Genomic DNA, 20,856 nt, shown 5'->3' on the forward strand with positions numbered 1-20,856 from the left:
TAACATGTACAGAGAGAGTTAGATTTGGGTGGATTATATTGTTTCTGTGCAGGGTAAATACTGGCTGCTTTATTTTTACACTGCAATTTAGATTTAACTCTCTCTGCACATGTTACATCTGCCCCCCCCCCCACCCCCCACCCCCCTCCCACCCACCTGCAGTGCACATGCCGACATCCTGGCTGCTCTCTCCGGGAGAAAGCAGCTAGGTCGGCTCAGCATGGGTGCAGGGCAGGGCTATGACGTTCATAGGGTTCAGAGCGGAGGTGGAGCGGGGTTAACGAGGCATATCATTTAAGCCACGCCCCCTGCTCTGTAATGCCGCGATTACCGGCATTATACAGCAGGGGGCGTGGCTATGATGACGCAATTCAGCAAGAATCGCGTCATCGACTGCGCGGACCGCCCACTTTACTCACTAAGTGGGCGGTTGGGCAGGGGGGAACTTGAAAAATCGGAAGACTTGCCTGCTCTTCCGTGGGGCCGGGAGGGTCACCCTATTTTTGTGAGCCTCCCGCCCATTCCGGGAAAGTAGGCAAGTATGTGCTGCGATCAGATCTGAATTACCCCCATAGTACACAAGGAGGATAAAGCAGGGAGAACATCCACAGTAAGATCAGGCTCTATAACAGCCGGGTGATCCCGTTGTGTGTATGATGATGACATGGCTGTGTGCTTCAGATCTGGTATTTTTTTTCCAGGGCCACTTTTAGCATACCGCCCAACTTTTAATTTTTCCAAGGAGGGACACATGCGTGGCGAAGCCGCATGCGCTCCCGAAAAAGGGGTGTGGCCTAAGGAAATGAGCGTGGCTTCGTGGAGGACCCGCGATCGCGAGCCACGCCCCCGTTTTCGTCACTGAGGGGGCATGCCCAGAGTTCTGTGAGCTGCTGGCATGCCCCCTCTCCCTCTGACTCCAGTGCTAAGCAGGGCAGCGAGTGCAGGAGCTTCCCCCCCCCCTCCCCCCGTGGGACACTGCGGCCCGCGGGTGGGACAGCGGGACAGTCCCCAAAAAACGGGACTGTCCCGCGGAAATCGGGACAGTTGGGAGGTATGCTTTTAGTTCTCAATCCACCACTGCATGCAGCCCTCACTAACACATCACTTGTCTCCTGAGATATTCTGTGTTGCTCTGGGAAACCGCTGATTCCAATATATAGTTTTCAGTTTGGCTTCCGGCTGCCTGCATTCCCATCCTCATGTCACTGTTCGTTCATATGCAGCTGTGTCCTCACTAACACATCACTCATCTCCTGACATACTCTGTGCTGCTGGAGATCAGTCTTAAGGTGTGTACACACGGGGAGATTTTTTCGTACGATTTTGACTATATAGTTAAAATCGTAAGAAAAGTTAGTGCAGATCGCAAGGTGAAAGTCACCTTGCGATCCCGAATCGATGCGCAGTCCCGCGCAGTCGGCATCGCAAGCCTAGATAGACTGTGCAGGCAAGTCAATTTTGACTATCTCGTAGAAAAGATAGTCAAAATTGACACTTAGCCAAAATCGTACATAGCCAGTATCGCAGGCACACTCATTATGTGCTTGCGATGCCGACCTAGCCCTGTCGCATAGTGAGAATCGGGGTTAGCCCGAATCTCACCATGGGCGGGATGTACTAATGTACATCGCCGCCCATCGCCGCCCTGCGCCACGATGCTGATCGCATATGTACTAACATATGCGATCAGTGTTGCGGAGGACAGCTCTTCCGATAAGAGCTGTCCTCCGCGATGCGCAGCGGCAGCCTGACTTCCGGGATTCGGTCCCAGGAGTCAGTCTGCGCATGCGCGGGGTGACGGCGGCGGCCGCAGGGCATGCTGGGAGGGATCCGATCGGATCCCTCACACAGCGCCGCGGAGAGAAGCCCATAGGCTTCTATGGACTATCGCCAGCTAAAGCTGGCGTACCCCGTCGCGGCGCTGTCCTGCCGGCCGGGGGTTAGTACATCAGGAAAATGCGGTAAACAGGGAGTTTACCGCATTTTCCGCTTAGTACATCCCGCCCCATGTGTACACACCTTATACCAATATAAATCTCTCAGTCTGTGGCTTCCTGCTGCCTCCATTTCCCTCCTCACATCATGTCACTACCCTGCCACATGCAGCCATGTATTCCTCACTAACACATCCCACATATCCTGACATACTCTGTGCTGCTGGGGACCCTGTGCATCCCACTATATACTCTCAGTCTGTGGTCCTGCTGCCTTAATTGCCCTTCTTACACAATGCCATTAGCCCTATCACATCCTGTCCTCTCCTCACTAACACACCACTCATCTCCTGATATACTCTGTGCTGCTGCGGGGTGGGAGTGTGGCTGTTTTTTTTAATTTGCAGTTTCTAATTTGACATACTGTATAAATCACACACAGCAATAAAAAACATAAAACACTAATAGAACATCAATTAGGAGATACAGTGGGATCATTCCATTGTTCTGAGAGAAAAGTGGCGTAATGATTTTAAGGTTGACACTAAAATCAGTGTATTATTATTATTATTATTATTATTATTATTATTATTATTATGTTTTCTTAGTTTGGGTGAAGAAAACATCTGTTAAATAAACATGATTAGGATGCTTTATACCAGTGACGTGCTTTATACTATAACTCGTTTCTTTGAAATGTTCCTGGTAAAGACTAATTAAATAAATAAAAAAATGCTAAACAAATGGATTTTGTATTTTATTCACATCTACTTACTATTGGCCAGAGGATGTAGGACAGGATCCTCTTCACCACATTGGGCATGAAACAGAGACGTGCGGTTTCCTCCAGGTTGGGGTCTATGATGTTGTTCTTACTAATAGGGTAAAAAACAAGAGAGTCATATAAAGTATGTATTTGTAGTCACTAATGCTAATATTACTGTCATACAAGTGGGCGGAGCCCATAGATTTAGTGCAGACAGGTAACACCCTTCTCTCCGTCATTCTCCTTCCTCTTGTACCTGCAGTCAGTGTCGGACTGGAGCATAAAGGGCCCACCGGGGGAATGTAGTGGTAGGGGCCAATGTTTAGGGGTGTTGCCAGTCTCCAGAGGAGGTGTGGCCAGCTGCCACAGAGGCTTGGCTAACCATTAGAGAGTGCATGGTCTGGGCCCCTTGATAAATATAATATACATAGGCATGCACAGCACATTTTATTAGGGGGTGCACCATCGGAGGGGTGTGTCTAGCACCGCCTTTTGGGCGTGTCTAGCACCATCTATCTACGGTCAACGCAATATAAAATATCCACCCTTGTACCAATCCTAATAAAGCAGATACATTGTCAAATGTTGTGGTGTGCACCAAACAAACACCACTGATGGCACTCGCTGCAATTACACTGCTCCTCCTCAGCCTGGTCTGGCTGCCCCTCTCTTTCCCCTGCAAGCTGCAGCAGCTGACTTACAAGTCAGCCACTCACTGACACTGACAGTCGCAGACTAGTACTGCTGCTGCTGGAAAAACGAGTGACGTGTCAATGCTGCTGCCGGCCGCCTGCCAGTATTGAATTTGTCTTCCTAAGAGGAACGCTGGCTGCATGCTGATCCTCATCAGTGGCTGGCGTTGTCATAGCATAGGAGAGAGGTGGGCATGTGGCGGGTGTGACGGGTGGGCGTGCGAGCAGCATGACATAATCACATCACACTGTTTTTGTACATGGAGGTGGAGCCGGGAGTTTGAAAGCCGGTGGCAGTGGCACCCTTGATTAACCCAGGCGTCCAGTCAGTAATGCAGTCATGACAGGGTGCAGCGCAGAGGGGACAGTAATCAGCCTGCTCGGCTATCGCTGCATCAGGCATGTGAGATCGGGGTGCCAGACATTAGGGGGTGCCTGTGCGCACCAGGCACCCCCCCTGCGCACACCTATGATAATATATGTATAGAGAGAGAGAGAGTAAATACTGACAGATCATGTACCAGATTAATATCAGCAATCCACTGTAGAGAATACACCATAGTCCTGTGCAGTATAAGGTAACATATGTATAATGTATAATTCAAATGCACAGTCTGAAACCTTATCTCTAGAGGAGGAGGTGGGCCCCCAAGGCAGTGGGGCCTACCGGGGGTTTCCCCTGTTCCCCTGTGGGCCAGTCCAACCCTGGATGATAGTTATTTAGCTGCATCTAATTAGAAGCCAAAATTAAACAGACTGAGGAGGGTCAGACAGGCCCACCGAAATATTGTCATAAGCCCCGTACACACAGTGCGATTTGTCCTTACAATTTTGACTATATAGTCAAAGTTTGTGATTTCCAATGTTATTCTTCTTCTTCTGTGATTCAAACCAATTGTCTTTTGCATACTGATCCTTTGTGGTGTGAATTTTAGCAAATTGTCTCTTCTTGTTCTTCTTGATACCCAATTCTTTTGTGATTCTTTACATTCAAAGTCAAATAATCAATCAATCAATCATCTTCAATCCAGAGTTCATTGCAGCTCAATAAAAACGTCTCCTGTTGGAATTGCTGACTCACTTCTGATTCGTATTAATCTATCCTACCTCTCTGAGCATGGTACTATGAGACAAGGGACGGGAAACATTTCAGGGGAAAGGTCCATCACATAGCCACCCAACATCTGTGATACCTATCTCAACATTAAGACATACTCTGCCAACCCTGGGGGTGTCACATAAGTATAGTATGTACTCCCACATTCACCCTGGCAGTGGGTCGGCACACGGATCTCCTTTCCCCTGGCTGATAATGGGCTTGTCCAGGCTGCTCCTGTCTCCCTGCAGTGCTCTATGCAACAGCTGCTGCTCTCCCAAATCTCCTGTGCTGGTCACTGGCAGTCAGAGCCCACCGCCATCTCTCTGTGACATCTTGTGTTAGCGCATGCACAGCAGTCAACCGTGATAGTTAGAGAGGCCGAAGTTCACAGTGGCTCATCCGCCTGACACTGGAGGCTCTGCCCCATCCTAGGGATGGCCATCGACCATCGATGATTCAAAATCATTGATGGTCTATGACCAATGTTAACTACTTTTACCATCGATGGGGCAGAACCAGATGGTTTCCGGCCATCGATGTCAAGGAGCTATTGAATATTTTTTTATTTTTTCTCTCCAGGGTGAGACACGGAGCACAGCAACGCCCCCCGACACCCATGAAGCCACACCCCCTGGGCCCTGATTGGTGCGTGGCAGTATACGTACCTAGGTGGTTAACGTCCTTACCCCTACTTATTACAGCTTGACAAAGGCAACACACGGCTTGACACCTGTTGTCCGCATTTCTGTTAAAATAATTCGACACCGAAGAGGTGATTGTTTTTGTAATTTGACCAGGCATGTCAATGGCCATATTCATCCCACGGACAACAGGTGTCTCCCCGGGTGCCTGACTTAAACAAACTACCTCACCATCAGAATCCTCCTTGTCAATTTCCTCCTCAGCGTCAGCAACACCCATATCCTCATCCTGGTGTACTTCAACAGTGACATCTTCAATTTGACTATCAGGAACTGGACTGTGGGTGCTCCTTCCAGCACTTGCAGGGGGCGTGCAAATGGTGGAAGGCGCCACCTCTTCCTGCCCAGTGTTGGGAAGGTCAGGCATCGCAACCGACACAATTGTACTCTCCTTGGGGATTTGTGATTTAGAAAAACATACAGTTCTTTGCTGTGCTTTTGCCATCTTAACTCTTTTCAGTTTTCTAGCGGGAGGATGAGTGCTTCCATCCTCATGTGAGGCTGAACCACTAGCCCTGAACATAGGCCAGGGCCTCAGCCGTTCCTTGCCACTCCGTGTCGTAAATGGCATATTGGCAAGTTTACGCTTCTCCTCAGACGCTTTTAATTTTGATTTTTGGGTCATTTTACTGAACTTTAGTTTTTTGGATTTTACATGCTCTCTACTATGACATTGGGCATTGGCCTTGGCAGACGACGTTGATGGCATTTCATTGTCTTGGCCATGACTAGAGGCAGCAGCTTCAGCACGAGGTGGAAGTGGATCTTGATCTTTCCCTATTTTACCCTCCACATTTTTGTTCTCCATTTTTTAATGTGTGGAATTATATGCCAGTAATATATCAATAGCAATGGCCTACTGTACTGTACTGTACTATATGTATACTGCTGGTCACCAAAATGCTGCACTGTCCTACTATATACTGCTCACAATAATGCAGCACAGAGATAGTATACTTGACACAGAGCTGCAAGATACAGCAATGGCCTACTGTACTGTACTATATGTATACTGCTGGTCACCAAAATGCTGCACCGTCCTACTATATACTGCTCACAATGATGCAGCACAGAGATAGTATACTTGACACAGAGCTGAAAGATATAGCAATGGCCTACTGTACTGTACTATATGTATACTGCTGGTCACCAAAATGCTGCACTGTCCTACTATATACTGCTCACAATAATGCAGCACAGAGATAGTATATTTGACACAGAGCTGCAAGATACAGCAATGGCCTACTGTACTGTACTATATATGTATACTGCTGGTCACCAAAATACTGCACTGTCCTACTATATACTGCTCACAATAATGCAGCACAGAGATAGTATACTTGACACAGAGCTGCAAGATACAGCAATGGCCTACTGTACTGTACTATATATGTGTACTGCTGGTCACCAAAATGCTGCACTGTCCTACTATATACTGCTCACAATGATGCAGCACAGAGATAGTATACTTGACACAGAGCTGCAAGATACAGCAATGGCCTACTGTACTTTACTATATGTATATTGCTGGTCACCAAAATGCTGCACTGTCCTACTATATACTGCTCACAATAATGCAGCACAGAGATAGTATACTTGACACAGAGCTGCAAGATACAGCAATGGCCTACTGTACTGTACTACTATAATTATATACTGGTGGTCCCCAGTCATCACAATGCAGCACACTGAGCACAGATATTTGCAGCACACTGAGCACAGATTACAGAGCTTTTCAGGGAGAGAACGCAGCCACGTCCTCTCCGTTCAATCTCCAATGCACGAGTGAAAATTGCGGCAATGCGCAGCTCGTTATATAGAATACGAATCTCGCGAGAATCCAACAGCGGGATGATGACGTTCGGGCGCGTTCGGGTAAACTGTGCAAGGCGGGAAGATCCGAGGCTGCCTTGGAACCGTGTAAATTAGGTGAAGTTCGGGGGGGTTCAGATCTCGGAGAACCGAACCCGCTCATCTCTAGTTCTAAGATATCTCAGCGATTTCTCATGAATCCTCTGCAGAAATAAAAATCCTCCTTTCTAGCCCATATCCGCGTCAGGAATAAATCTGTAATCAGTCAATCAAATGTGGTTAACTAGTATTGGGAAGGTCATCTATCTACAGATTGTAAGCTTGCGAGCAGGGCCTTCCTACCTCTATGTCTGTCTGTTATTACCCAGTTTGTATTATTACTGTTGATTCCTTTTGTAAACCGCAAAGGAATATGCTGTGCTATCTAAGAAACTGTAAATAAAATAAAAGAAATAATCATGATCAGTGTCATATTTATACAAACATATATATATATATATATATATGAATCTATATATATATATATTAGTGATGAGCGGGTTCGGTTTCTCGGAAACCGAACCCCCCCGAACTTCACCTTTTTTACACGGGTCCGAACCATACTCGGATTCTCCCGTATGGCTCGGGTAACCCGAGCGCGCCCGAACGTCATCATCCCGCTGTCGGATTCTCGCGAGATTCGGATTCTATATAAGCAGCCGCGCGTCGCCGCCATTTTCACTCGTGCATTGGAAATGTTAGGGAGAGGACGTGGCTGGCGTCCTCTCCGTTATTGTTGAACTTGATTGTACTGTGCACTATTGCTTAATTGTGGGGAGGGCTGGGGAGCAGCTGTATAATACAGTACAGAGTTTTGCTGATCAGTGACCACCAGTTATCCGTTCTCTGCCTGAAAAAAACGCTCCATATCTGTGCACAGTGTGCTGCATATATCTGTGCTCACACTGCTTAATTGTGGGGACTGGGGAGCAGCTGTATTATATAGCAGGAGTACAGTGCAGAGTTTTGCTGACAGTGACCACCAGTATACGTTGTCTGCCTGAAAAACACTCCATATCTGTGCTCAGTGTGCTGCTTTATTGTGGGGACTGGGGACCACCAGTATAATATTATTTAGGAGGAGCACAGTGCAGAGTTTTGCTGACCAGTGACCACCAGTATATAATATATAGCATTACGGTACAGTAGGCCACTGCTGTACCTACCTCTGTGTCGTCATTAAGTATACTATCCATCTACATTCTATACCTGTGGTGCATTTTAGTTTTGCAGTTTGCTGACACAGTGACCACCAGTATACTATATATAATAGCAGTACGGTACGGAAGGCCACTGCTGTACCTACCTCTGTGTCGTCATTAAGTATACTATCCATCTACATTCTATACCTGTGGTGCATTTTAGTTTTGCAGTTTGCTGACACAGTGACCACCAGTATACTATATATAGCGGTACGGAAGGCCACTGCTGTACCTACCTCTGTGTCGTCATTAAGTATACTATCCGAAAAAATGTGTTTAAAAAGAAATACCCAGCGCCAGCTGATAATATTTAAATATCTGCAGCCTCTATAGTGGGTATGCTCCTCCCACAATATAGAAAAAACGGACAAAAAGAATTTTCTCCACTAATGGAGAAAAGTAGAGGCGCTGATATGAAAATATTATAAATAAAAAATACAATACAGCAATATATGCAATTTTTGATTTCTGGTTTATTAAGACAAAAGAATGAGTATTTATATTAATACCGGCCGGTAAATATAATCAAAGATGTTCCATTATTTGTATAATCCTAAAAATAAACAATTTAAAAACAGATCAATTACTGTATCTAAAAATCAATAGCAGAGCTATAGAACAAAATGTCCTTTAGAATACACACGTATCTGGATAGTAATGATATATTTTACTTGTGCATAAGCCCAATTTAGTAAGCGTAATCACTCTTCCCGTCCACTGGTAGCAATTCCTTTTTATGTGGACATATCAGGAAATCAGGTGACTATAAAACTGCTTGATGATAAGAATATATAGAGACTTGTCCCATAAAAGTCACTGTATGAAATCCTCTTAATCACCGCAATAAGGAGGGAACAGAGCAATGTTTATCCATGGAGATGGAGATAATTATTTGATAATGATGGAGCTTATAGGCAACAGTTCCATACAGACGAGGTATATATATTGTAGTGCTCACCTCGTTATGTTATGCTCAATAATGCTCCACTCCCGGACACAGCTGCCGGCGCCGCTTCACGCTTATTGCGGTGATTAAGAGGATTTCATACAGTGACTTTTAAGTATACTATCCATCTACATTCTATACCTGTGGTGCATTTTAGTTTTGCAGTTTGCTGACACAGTGACCACCAGTATACTATATATAATAGCAGTACGGTACGGAAGGCCACTGCTGTACCTACCTCTGTGTCGTCATTAAGTATACTATCCATCTACATTCTATACCTGTGGTGCATTTTAGTTTTGCAGTTTGCTGACACAGTGACCACCAGTATACTATATATAGCAGTACGGAAGGCCACTGCTGTACCTACCTCTGTGTCGTCATTAAGTATACTATCCATCTACATTCTATACCTGTGGTGCATTTTAGTTTTGCAGTTTGCTGACACAGTGACCACCAGTATACTATATATAATAGCAGTACGGAAGGCCACTGCTGTACCTACCTCTGTGTCGTCATTCATTAAGTATACTATCCATCTATATTCTATACCTGTGGTGCATTTTAGTTTTGCAGTTTGCTGACACAGTGACCACCAGTATACTATATATAGCAGTACGGAAGGCCACTGCTGTACCTACCTCTGTGTCGTCATTAAGTATACTATCCATCTACATTCTATACCTGTGGTGCATTTTAGTTTTGCAGTTTGCTGACACAGTGACCACCAGCATATATAGCAGTACGGTACGGAAGGCCACTGCTCTACGTACCTCTGTGTCGTCAAGTATACTATCCATCCATACCTGTGGTGCATTTCAGTTGTGCGCAGTAAATATAGTAGTAGGCCATTGCTATTGATACTGGCATATAATTCCACACATTAAAAAATGGAGAACTAAAATGTGGAGGGTAAAATAGGGAAAGATCAAGATCCACTTCCACCTCGTGCTGAAGCTGCTGCCACTAGTCATGGCCGAGACGATGAAATGCCATCAACGTCGCCTGCCAAGGCCGATGCCCAATGTCATAGTAGAGAGCATGTAAAATCCAAAAATCAAAAGTTCAGTCAAATGACCCAAAAATCAAAATTAAAAGCGTCTGAGGAGAAGCGTAAACTTGCCAATATGCCATTTACGACACGGAGTGGCAAGGAACGGCTGAGGCCCTGGCCTATGTTCATGGCTAGTGGTTCAGCTTCACATGAGGATGGAAGCACTCATCCTCTCGCTAGAAAAATGAAAAGACTTAAGCTGGCAAAAGCACAGCAAAGAACTGTGCGTTCTTCTAAATCACAAATACCCAAGGAGAGTCCAATTGTGTCGGTTGCGATGCCTGACCTTTCCAACACTGGACGGGAAGAGCTTGCGCCTTCCACCATTTGCACGCCCCCTGCAAGTGCTGGAAGGAGCACCCGCAGCCCAGTTCCTGATAGTCAAATTGAAGATGTCACTGTTGAAGTACACCAGGATGAGGATATGGGTGTTGCTGGCGCTGGGGAGGAAATTGACAAGGAGGATTCTGATGGTGAGGTGGTTTGTTTAAGTCAGGCACCCGGGGAGACACCTGTTGTCCGTGGGACGAATATGGCCATTGACATGCCTGGTCAAAATACAAAAAAAATCACCTCTTCGGTGTGGAATTATTTCAACAGAAATGCGGACAACAGGTGTCAAGCCGTGTGTTGCCTTTGTCAAGCTGTAATAAGTAGGGGTAAGGACGTTAACCATCCTCCCTTATACGTCACCTGGACCGCATTCATCAGAAGTCAGTGACAAGTTCAAAAACTTTGGATGACAGCGGAAGCAGTCCACTGACCACTAAATCCCTTCCTCTTGTAACTAAGCTCCTGCAAACCACACCACCAACTCCCTCAGTGTCAATTTCCTCCTTACCCAGGAAAGCCAATAGTCCTGCAGGCCATGTCACTGGCAAGTCTGACGAGTCCTCTCCTGCCTGGGATTCCTCCGATGCATCCTTGAGTGTAACGCCTACTGCTGCTGGCGCTGCTGTTGTAGCTGCTGGGAGTCGATCGTCATCCCAGAGGGGAAGTCAGAAGACCACTTGTACTACTTCCAGTAAGCAATTGACTGTCCAACAGTCCTTTGCGAGGAAGATGAAATATCACAGCAGTCATCCTGCTGTAAAGCAGATAACTCAGGCCTTGGCAGTCTGGGCGGTGAGAAACGTGGTTCCGGTATCCACCGTTAATTCAGAGCCAACTAGAGACTTGATTGAGGTACTGTGTCCCCGGTACCAAATACCATCTAGGTTCCATTTCTCTAGGCAGGCGATACCGAAAATGTACACAGACCTCAGAAAAAGACTCACCAGTGTCCTAAAAAATGCAGTTGTACCCAATGTCCACTTAACCACGGACATGTGGACAAGTGGAGCAGGGCAGACTCAGGACTATATGACTGTGACAGCCCACTGGGTAGATGTATTGCCTCCCGCAGCAAGAACATCAGCGGCGGCACCAGTAGCAGCATCTCACAAACGCCAACTCGTTCCTAGGCAGGCTACGCTTTGTATCACCGCTTTCCAGAATAGGCACACAGCTGACAACCTCTTACGGAAACTGAGGAAGATCATCGCAGAATGGCTTACCCCTATTGGACTCTCCTGGGGATTTGTGACATCGGACAACGCCAGCAATATTGTGCGTGCATTACATCTGGGCAAATTCCAGCACGTCCCATGTTTTGCACATACATTGAATTTGGTGGTGCAGAATTATTTAAAAAACGACAGGGGCGTGCAAGAGATGCTGTCGGTGGCCCGAAGAATTGCGGGCCACTTTCGGCATTCAGCCACCGCGTACAGAAGACTGGAGCACCACCAAACATTCCTGAACCTGCCCTGCCATCATCTGAAGCAAGAGGTGTAACGAGGTGGAATTCAACCCTCTATATGCTTCAGAGGATGGAGGAGCAGCAAAAAGCCATTCAAGCCTATACATCTGCCCATGATATAGGCAAAGGAGGGGGAATGCACCTGACTCAAGCGCAGTGGAGAATGATTTCAACGTTGTGCAAGGTTCTGCAACCCTTTGAACTTGCCACACGTGAAGTCAGTTCAGACACTGCCAGCCTGAGTCAGGTCATTCCCCTCATCAGGCTTTTGCATAAGAAGCTGGAGACATTGAAGGAGGAGCTAAAACAGAGCGATTCCGCTAGGCATGTGGGACTTGTGGATGGAGCCCTTAATTCGCTTAACCAGGATTCACGGGTGGTCAATCTGTTGAAATCAGAGCACTACATTTTGGCCACCGTGCTCGATCCTAGATTTAAAACCTACGTTGTATCTCTCTTTCCGGCAGACACAAGTCTGCAGAGGTTCAAAGACCTGCTGGTGAGAAAATTGTCAAGTCAAGCGGAACGTGACCCGTCAACATCTCCTCCTTCACATTCTCCCGCAACTGGGGGTGCGAGGAAAAGGCTAAGAATTCCGAGCCCACCCGCTGGCGGTGATGCAGGGCAGTCTGGAGCGAGTGCTGACATCTGGTCCGGACTGAAGGACCTGCAAACGATTACTAATACTGACATGTCGTCTACTGTCACTTCAAATGATTCTCTCACCATTGAAAGAATGGTGGAGGATTATATGAGTGACTGCATCCAAGTAGGCACGTCAGACAGTCCGTACGTATACTGGCAGGAAAAAGAGGCAATTTGGAGGCCCTTGCACAAACTGGCTTTATTGTACCTAAGTTGCCCTCCCTCCAGTGTGTACTCCGAAAGAGTGTTTAGTGCAGACGCTCACCTTGTCAGCAATCGGCGTACGAGGTTACTTCCAGAAAATGTGGAGAAGATGATGTTCATCAAAATGAATTATAATAAGATTTTACTCACCGGTAAATCTATTTCTCGTAGTCCGTAGTGGATGCTGGGGACTCCGTAAGGACCATGGGGATTAGCGGCTCCGCAGGAGACTGGGCACAACTAAAGAAAGCTTTAGGACTACCTGGTGTGCACTGGCTCCTCCCACTAAGACCCTTCTCCAGACCTCAGTTAGGATACTGTGCCCGGAAGAGCTGACACAAATAGGAAGAATTTTGAATCCCGGGTAAGACTCATACCAGCCACACCAATCACACCGTATAACTCGTGATACAATACCCAGTTAACAGTATGATAACAACTGAGCCTCTCAACAGATGGCTCAACAATAACCCTTTAGTTAGGCAATAACTATATACAAGTATTGCAGACAATCCGCACTTGGGATGGGCGCCCAGCATCCACTAACGGACTACGAGAAATAGATTTACCGGTGAGTAAAATCTTATTTTCTCTAACGTCCTAAGTGGATGCTGGGGACTCCGTAAGGACCATGGGGATTATACCAAAGCTCCCAAACGGGCGGGAGAGTGCGGATGACTCTGCAGCACCGAATGAGCAAACTCTAGGTCCTCCTCAGCCAGGGTATCAAACTTGTAGACTCTTGCAAGAGTGTTTGACCCCGACCAAGTAACAGCTCGGCAAATTTGTAAAGCCGAGACCCCTCGGGCAGCCGCCCAAGAAGAGCCCACTTTCCTCGTGGAATGGGCTTTTACAGATTTAGGGTGCGGCAGTCCAGCCGCAGAATGTGCAAGTTGAATCGTGCTACAGATCCAGCGAGCAATAGTCTGCTTAGAAGCAGGAGCACCCAGCTTGTTGGGTGCATACAGGATAAATAGCGAGTCAGTCTTTCTGACTCCAGCCGTCCTGGAAACATATATTTTTCAGGGCCCTGACTACGTCCAGAAAACTTGGAATCCTCCAAGTCCCAAGTAGCCGCAGGCACCACAATAGGTTGGTTCACATGAAAAACTGATACCACCTTAGGAAGGAATTGGGAACGAGTCCTCAATTCCGCCTTATCCATATAAAATACAGCTTTTGCATGACAAAACCGCCAATTCTGATACACGCCTGGCCGACGCCAAGGCCCACAGCATGACCACTTTCCATGTGAGGTATTGTAGCTCCACGGATTTAAGTGGCTCAACTCAATGCGACTTCAGGAAATCCAACACTACGTTGAGATCCCACGGTGCCACTGGAGGCACAAACGGGGGCTGACTATGCAGTACTCCCTTAACAAAAGTCCAAACTTCAGGCAGTGAAGCCAGTTCTATTTTTGGGAGAAAATCGATAGAGCCGAAATCTGGACCTTCATGGAACCCAATTTTAGGCCCATAGTCACCTCTGACTGTAGGAAGTGCAGAAATCGACCTAGCTGACATTTCTCCTTTGGGGCCTTCCTGGCCTCACAGCACGCAACATATTTCCACCATATGCGGTGATAATGGTTTGCGTTCACTTCTTTCCCAGCTTTAAATAGCGTAGGGATAACTTCCTCCGGAATGCCCTTTTCCTTCAGGATCCGGCGTTCAACCGCCATGCCGTCAAACGCAGCCGCGGTACGTCTTGGAACAGACAGGCCCCCTGCTGCAGCAGGTCCTGTCTGAGCGGCAGAGGCCATGGGTCCTCTGAGATAATTTCTTGGAGTTCTGGATACCAAGCTCTTCTTGGCCAACCCGGAACAATGAGTATAGTTCTTACTCCTCTCCTTCTTATTATTCTCATTACCCTGGGTAAGAGAGGCAGAGAAGGGAACACATACACCGACTGGTACACCCACGGTGTTACCAGAGCGTCCACAGCTATCGCCTGAGGGTCCCTTGACCTGGCGCAATATCTTTGTAGCTTTTTGTTGAGGCGGGACGCCATCATGTCCACCTGTGGCCTTTCCCAATGGTGTACAATCATTTGGAAAACTTCTGGATGAAGTCCCCACTCTCCCGGGTGGAGGTCGTGTCTTCTGAGAAAGTCTGCTTCTCAGTTGTCCACTCCGGGAATGAACACTGCTGACAGTGCTAACACATGATTTTCTGCCCATCGGAGAATCCTTGTGGCTTCTGCCATCGCCATCCTTCTTCTTGTGCCGCCCTGTCGGTTTACATGAGCGACCGCCGTGATGTTGTCTGACTGGATCAGCACCGGCCGGTGTTGAAGCAGGGGTCTAGCCTGACTTAGGGCATTGTAAATGGCCCTTAGTTCCAGAATATTTATGTGTAGGGAAGTCTCCTGACTTTTCCATAGCCTTGGAAGTTTCTTCCCTGTGTGACTGCCCCCCAGCCTTGAAGGCTGGCATCCGTGGTCACCAGGACCCAGTCCTGTATGCCGAATCTGCGGCCCCCTAGAAGATGAGCACTCTGCAGCCACCACAACAGCGACACCCTGGCCCTTGGAGACAGGGTTATCCGCCGATGCATCTGAAGATGCGACCCGGACCACTTGTCCAACAGATCCCACTGGAAAATCCTTGCATGGGACCTGGCGAATGGAATTTCTTCGTAAGAAGCTACCATCCTTCCCAGGGCTCACGTGCATTGATGCACCGACACCTGTATACGTATTAGGAGGTCTCTGTCTAGAGACGACAACTCCTTGGACTTCTCCTCCGGGAGAAACCCTTTTTATCCTGTTCTGTGTCCAGAACCATACCCAGGAACAGTAGACGCGTTGTAGGAACCAGCTGCGACTTTGGAATATTCAGAATCCAGCCGTGCTGTTGTAGCACTTCCCGAGATAGTGCTACTCCGCCGAACAACTGCTCCCTGGACCTCGCCTTTATAAGGAGATCGTCCAAGTACGGGATAATTATTTCGGCCATTACCTTGGTAAATACCTCTGTGCCGGGGACCGACCAACGGCAACGTCTGGAATTGGTAATGACAATCCTGTACCACAATTTTGAGGTACTCCTGGTGAAGAGGGTAAAGAGGGACATGCAGGTAAGCATCCTTGATGTCCAGTGATACCATGAAATTCTCCAGGCTTGCAATAATCGCCCTGAGCGATTCCATTTTGAACTTGAACCTTCGTATATAAGTGTTCAAGGCATTCAATTTTAGAATGGGTCTCACCGAACCGTCTGGTTTCGGTACCACAACATTTTGGAATAGTAACTCCGGCCTTGTTGAAGGAGGGGTACCTTGATTTCACCTGCTGGAAGTACAGCTTGTGAATTGCCGCCAGTACTACCTTTCTCCGAGGACAGCAGGCAAGGTTGATGTGAGGTAACGGCGAGGGGGAGTCGCCTCGAACTCCAGCCTGTATCCCTGTGATACTATTTGCAGAACCTAGGGATCCACCTGTGGGCAAGCCCACTGGTCCCTGAAGTTCCCGAGACGCGCCCCCTACCGCACCTGTCTCCACTAGTGGAGCCCCAACGTCATGCGGTGGACTCAGAGGAAGCGGGGGAAGATTTTTTAATCCTGGGAACTGGCTCCTGGTGCAGCTTTTTCCTTTTTCCCTTGTCTCTGTGCAGAAAGGAAGCGCCTTTGACCCGCTTGCTTTTCTGAAGCCGAAAGGACTGTACCTGAAAATACAGTGCTTTCTTAGGCTGTGAGGAAACCTGAGGTAAAAATTTTTCTTCCCAGCTGTTGCTGTGGATACGAGGTCCCAGAGACCATCCCCAAACCATTCCTCACCCTTATAAGGCAGAATCTCCATGTGCCTTTTATAGGCAGCATCACCTGTCCACTGCCGGGTTTCTAATACCCTCCTGGCAGAATGGACATTGCATTAATTCTGGATGCCAGCCGGCAAATATCCCTCTGTGCATCCTTTATATCTAAGACGACGTCTTTAATATGCTCTATGTTAGCAAACTATTATCCCTGTCTTAGAGTTTTAATATTATCTGACTGGGTATCAGACCACGCTGCAGCAGCACTATTTATGCTGAGGCAATTGCAGGTCTCAGTATATAACCTGAGTGTGTATTTACAGACTTCAGGATAGCCTCCTGCTTTTTATCAGCAGGCTCCTTCAAGGTGGCCGTATCCTAAGACGGCAGTGCCACCTTTTTTGACAAACGTGTGAGCGCCTTATCCACCCTAAGGGATATCTCCCAACGTGACCTATTCTCTGGCGGGAAAGAGTACGCCATCAGTAACTTTTTTGAAATTACCAGTTTCTTATCGGGGGAACCCACGCTACTTTACACACTTCATTCATTCATCTGATGGGGGAACAAAACACTGGCTGCTTTTTCTCCCCAAAAATAAAACCCCTTTTATGTGGTACTTGGGTTCATGTCAGAAATGCGTAACACATTTTTCATTGCCGAGATCATGTAACGGATGTTCCTAGTGGATTGTGTATATGTCTCAACCTCGTCGACACTGGAGTCAGACTCCGTGTCGACATCTGTGTCTGCCATCTGAGGTAACGCGCGCTTTTTTGAGCCCCTGATGGCCTTTGAGACGCCTGGGCAGGCGCGGGCTGAGAAGCCGGCTGTCCAACCGCTGTTTTACGTCATCCAGCCTTCTATGTAAGGAGTTGACATTGTCGGTTAATACCTTCCACCTATCCATCCACTCTGGTGTCGGCTCCACAGGGGGCGACATCCCATTTATCGGCCTCTGCTCCACCTCCACGTAACCTTCCTCATCCCACATGTCGACACAGCCGTACCGACACACAGCACACACACAGGGAATGCTCTGACTGAGGACAGGACCCCACAAAGTCCTTTGGGGAGACAGAGAGAGAGTATGCCAGCACACACCAGAGCGCTATATAATGCAGGGATTAACACTATGAGTGATTTTTCCCCCAATAGCTGCTTGTATAAACAATATTGCGCCTAAATTTAGTGCCCCCCCTTTCTTTTTAACCCTTTGAGCCTGAAAACTACAGGGGAGAGCCTGGGGAGCTGTCTTCCAGCTGCACTGTGAAGAGAAAATGGCGCCAGTGTGCTGAGGGAGATAGCTCCGCCCCTTTTTCGCGGACTTTTCTCCCGCTTTTTTATGGATTCTGGCAGGGGTATTTATCACATATATAGCCTCTGGGGCTATATATTGTGATATATATGCCAGCCAAGGTGTTTTTATTGCTGCTCAGGGCGCCCCCCCCCCCCCCCAGCGCCCTGCACCCTCAGTGACTGGAGTGTGAAGTGTGTATGAGGAGCAATGGCGCACAGCTGCAGTGCTGTGCGCTACCTTGGTGAAGACTGATGTCTTCTGCCGCCGATTTTCCGGACTCTTCTTGCTTCTGGCTCTGTAAGGGGGGCGGCGGCGCGGCTCTGGGACCGAACATCAATGGCCGGTTCCATGCGGTCGATCCCTCTGGAGCTAATGGTGTCCAGTAGCCTAAGAAGCCCAAGCTACCACCAGTTAGGTAGGTTCGCTTCTTCTCCCCTTAGTCCCTCGCTGCAGTGAGTCTGTTGCCAGCAGATCTCACTGTAAAATAAAAAACCTAAAATATACTTTCTTTCTAGGAGCTCAGGAGAGCCCCTAGTGTGCATCCAGCTCAGCCGGGCACAAGAATCTAACTGATGTCTGGAGGAGGGTCTTAGTGGGAGGAGCCAGTGCACACCAGGTAGTCCTAAAGCTTTCTTTAGTTGTGCCCAGTCTCCTGCGGAGCCGCTAATCCCCATGGTCCTTACGGAGTCCCCAGCATCCACTTAGGACGTTAGAGAAAATCAATTCCTCCGTGGAGACATTCACCAGCAGCAATTGCCTCCACAAAGTACACAGGGACCTGAGATGGTGGATTCCAGTGGGGACGAATTAATAATCTGTGAGGAGGGGGATGTACACAGTGAAAGGGGTGAGGAATCGGAGGATGATGATGAGGTGGACATCTTGCCTCTGTAGAGCCAGTTTGTGCAAGGAGAGATTGATTGCTTCTTTTTTTGGGGATCGGTATGATATCCCGCCAATCATAATACCGACGGACTATATACCGACACCCATTGACCGATGGTCGATATCCCGACAAGGTCTAAATACCGACACGGACTAAATACCGACATGTGAAATACCGACAAGGTCTAAATACCGACATGTAAAATGCCGACAGGTCGAAATACCGACACAAGTTTTTCATGATTTTTTTATGTTTTTTTGTGTGTATGTCGACATAAATCAACATATAAAGTGTACCGCGTCCCCTCGCATGGCTCGCTGCGCTCGCCATGCTTCGGGCACGGTGCCTCGCTGCGCTCGGCACACTATTATATTCCCCCTCCAGGTCCACTGGGACGGTAAAGTATGAACAAGTCGGTTTTAATGAAAAAAATCATGAAAAACTTGTGTCGGTATTTCGACCTGTCGGCATTTTACATGTCGGTATTTAGACCTTGTCGGTATTTCACATGTCGGTATTTAGTCCGTGTCGGTATTTAGACCTTGTCGGGATATCGACCATCGGTCAATGGGTGTCGGTATATAGTCCGTCGGTATTATGATTGGAGGTAAAGTGACTGCATCCCTTTTTTTGGTGGGGGCCCAAACCAACCAGTCATTTCAGTCACAGTCGTGTGGCAGACCCTGTCGCTGAAATGATGGGTTCGTTAAAGTGTGCATGTCCTGTTTATACAACATAAGGGTGGGTGGGTGGGAGGGCCGGGTGGGTGGGAGGGCCCAAGGACAATTCCATCTTGTACCTCTTTTTTCTTTCATTTTTCTTTGCATCATGTGCTGTTTGGGGACAATTTTTTTGAAGTGCCATCCTGCCTGACACTGCAGTGCCACTCCTAGATGGGCCAGGTGTTTGTGTCGGCCACTTGTGTCGCTTAGCTTAGTCACACAGCGACCTTGGTGCGCCCCTTTTTTTCTTTGCATCATGTGCTGTTTGGGGACTATTTTTTTGAAGTGCCATCCTGCCTGACACTGCAGTGCCACTCCTAGATGGGCCAGGTGTTTGTGTCGGCCACTTGTGTCGCTTAGCTTAGTCACACAGCGACCTTGGTGCGCCTCTTTTTTTCTTTGCATCATGTGCTGTTTGGGGACAATTTTTTTGAAGTGCCATCCTGCCTGACACTGCAGTGCCACTCCTAGATGGGCCAGGTGTTTGTGTCGGCCACTTGTGTCGCTTAGCTTAGTCACACAGCGACCTTGGTGCGCCTCTTTTTTTCTTTGCATCATGTGCTGTTTGGGGACTATTTTTTTGAAGTGCCATCCTGCCTGACACTGCAGTGCCACTCCTAGATGGGCCAGGTGTTTGTGTCGGCCACTTGTGTCGCTTAGCTTAGTCACACAGCGACCTTGGTGCGCCTCTTTTTTTCTTTGCATCATGTGCTGTTTGGGGACAATTTTTTTGAAGTGCCATCCTGCCTGACACTGCAGTGCCACTCCTAGATGGGCCAGGTGTTTGTGTCGGCCACTTGTGTCGCTTAGCTTAGTCACACAGCGACCTTGGTGCGCCTCTTTTTTTCTTTGCATCATGTGCTGTTTGGGGACAATTTTTTTGAAGTGCCATCCTGCCTGACACTGCAGTGCCACTCCTAGATGGGCCAGGTGTTTGTGTCGGCCACATGTGTCGCTTAGCTTAGCCATCCAGCGACCTTGGTGCAAATTTTAGGACTAAAAATAATATTGTGAGGTGTGAGGTGTTCAGAATAGACTGGAAATGAGTGGAAATTATGGTTATTGAGGTTAATAAAACTATGGGATCAAAATGACCCCCAAATTCTATGATTTAAGCTGTTTTTTAGGTTTTTTTGTAAAAAACACCCGAATCCAAAACACACCCGAATCCGACAAAAAAATTTCGGTGAGGTTTTGCCAAAACGCGTCCGAATCCAAAACACGGCCGCGGAACCGAATCCAAAACCAAAACACAAAACCCGAAAAATGTCCGGTGCACATCACTATATATATATA

General features: G+C 47.6%; 1 protein-coding gene across 3 annotated transcripts in view; it reads right to left on the minus strand.

The window, feature by feature from the left end:
* LOC134957542 (fatty-acid amide hydrolase 1-like) overlaps positions 1 to 20,856 on the minus strand; it is a 175,313-nt gene that overhangs the window by 56,711 nt on the left and 97,746 nt on the right. For all 3 annotated transcript variants that reach the window (XM_063939519.1, XM_063939518.1, XM_063939520.1), the window contains one exon: positions 2,710 to 2,809. In XM_063939519.1, the coding sequence (XP_063795589.1) occupies positions 2,710 to 2,809 (100 nt within the window). The remainder of the gene's footprint in view (positions 1 to 2,709; positions 2,810 to 20,856) is intronic.

This window comes from Pseudophryne corroboree, chromosome 9 (genome assembly GCF_028390025.1).
Source record: "Pseudophryne corroboree isolate aPseCor3 chromosome 9, aPseCor3.hap2, whole genome shotgun sequence".
Classification (NCBI taxonomy): domain Eukaryota; kingdom Metazoa; phylum Chordata; class Amphibia; order Anura; family Myobatrachidae; genus Pseudophryne; species Pseudophryne corroboree.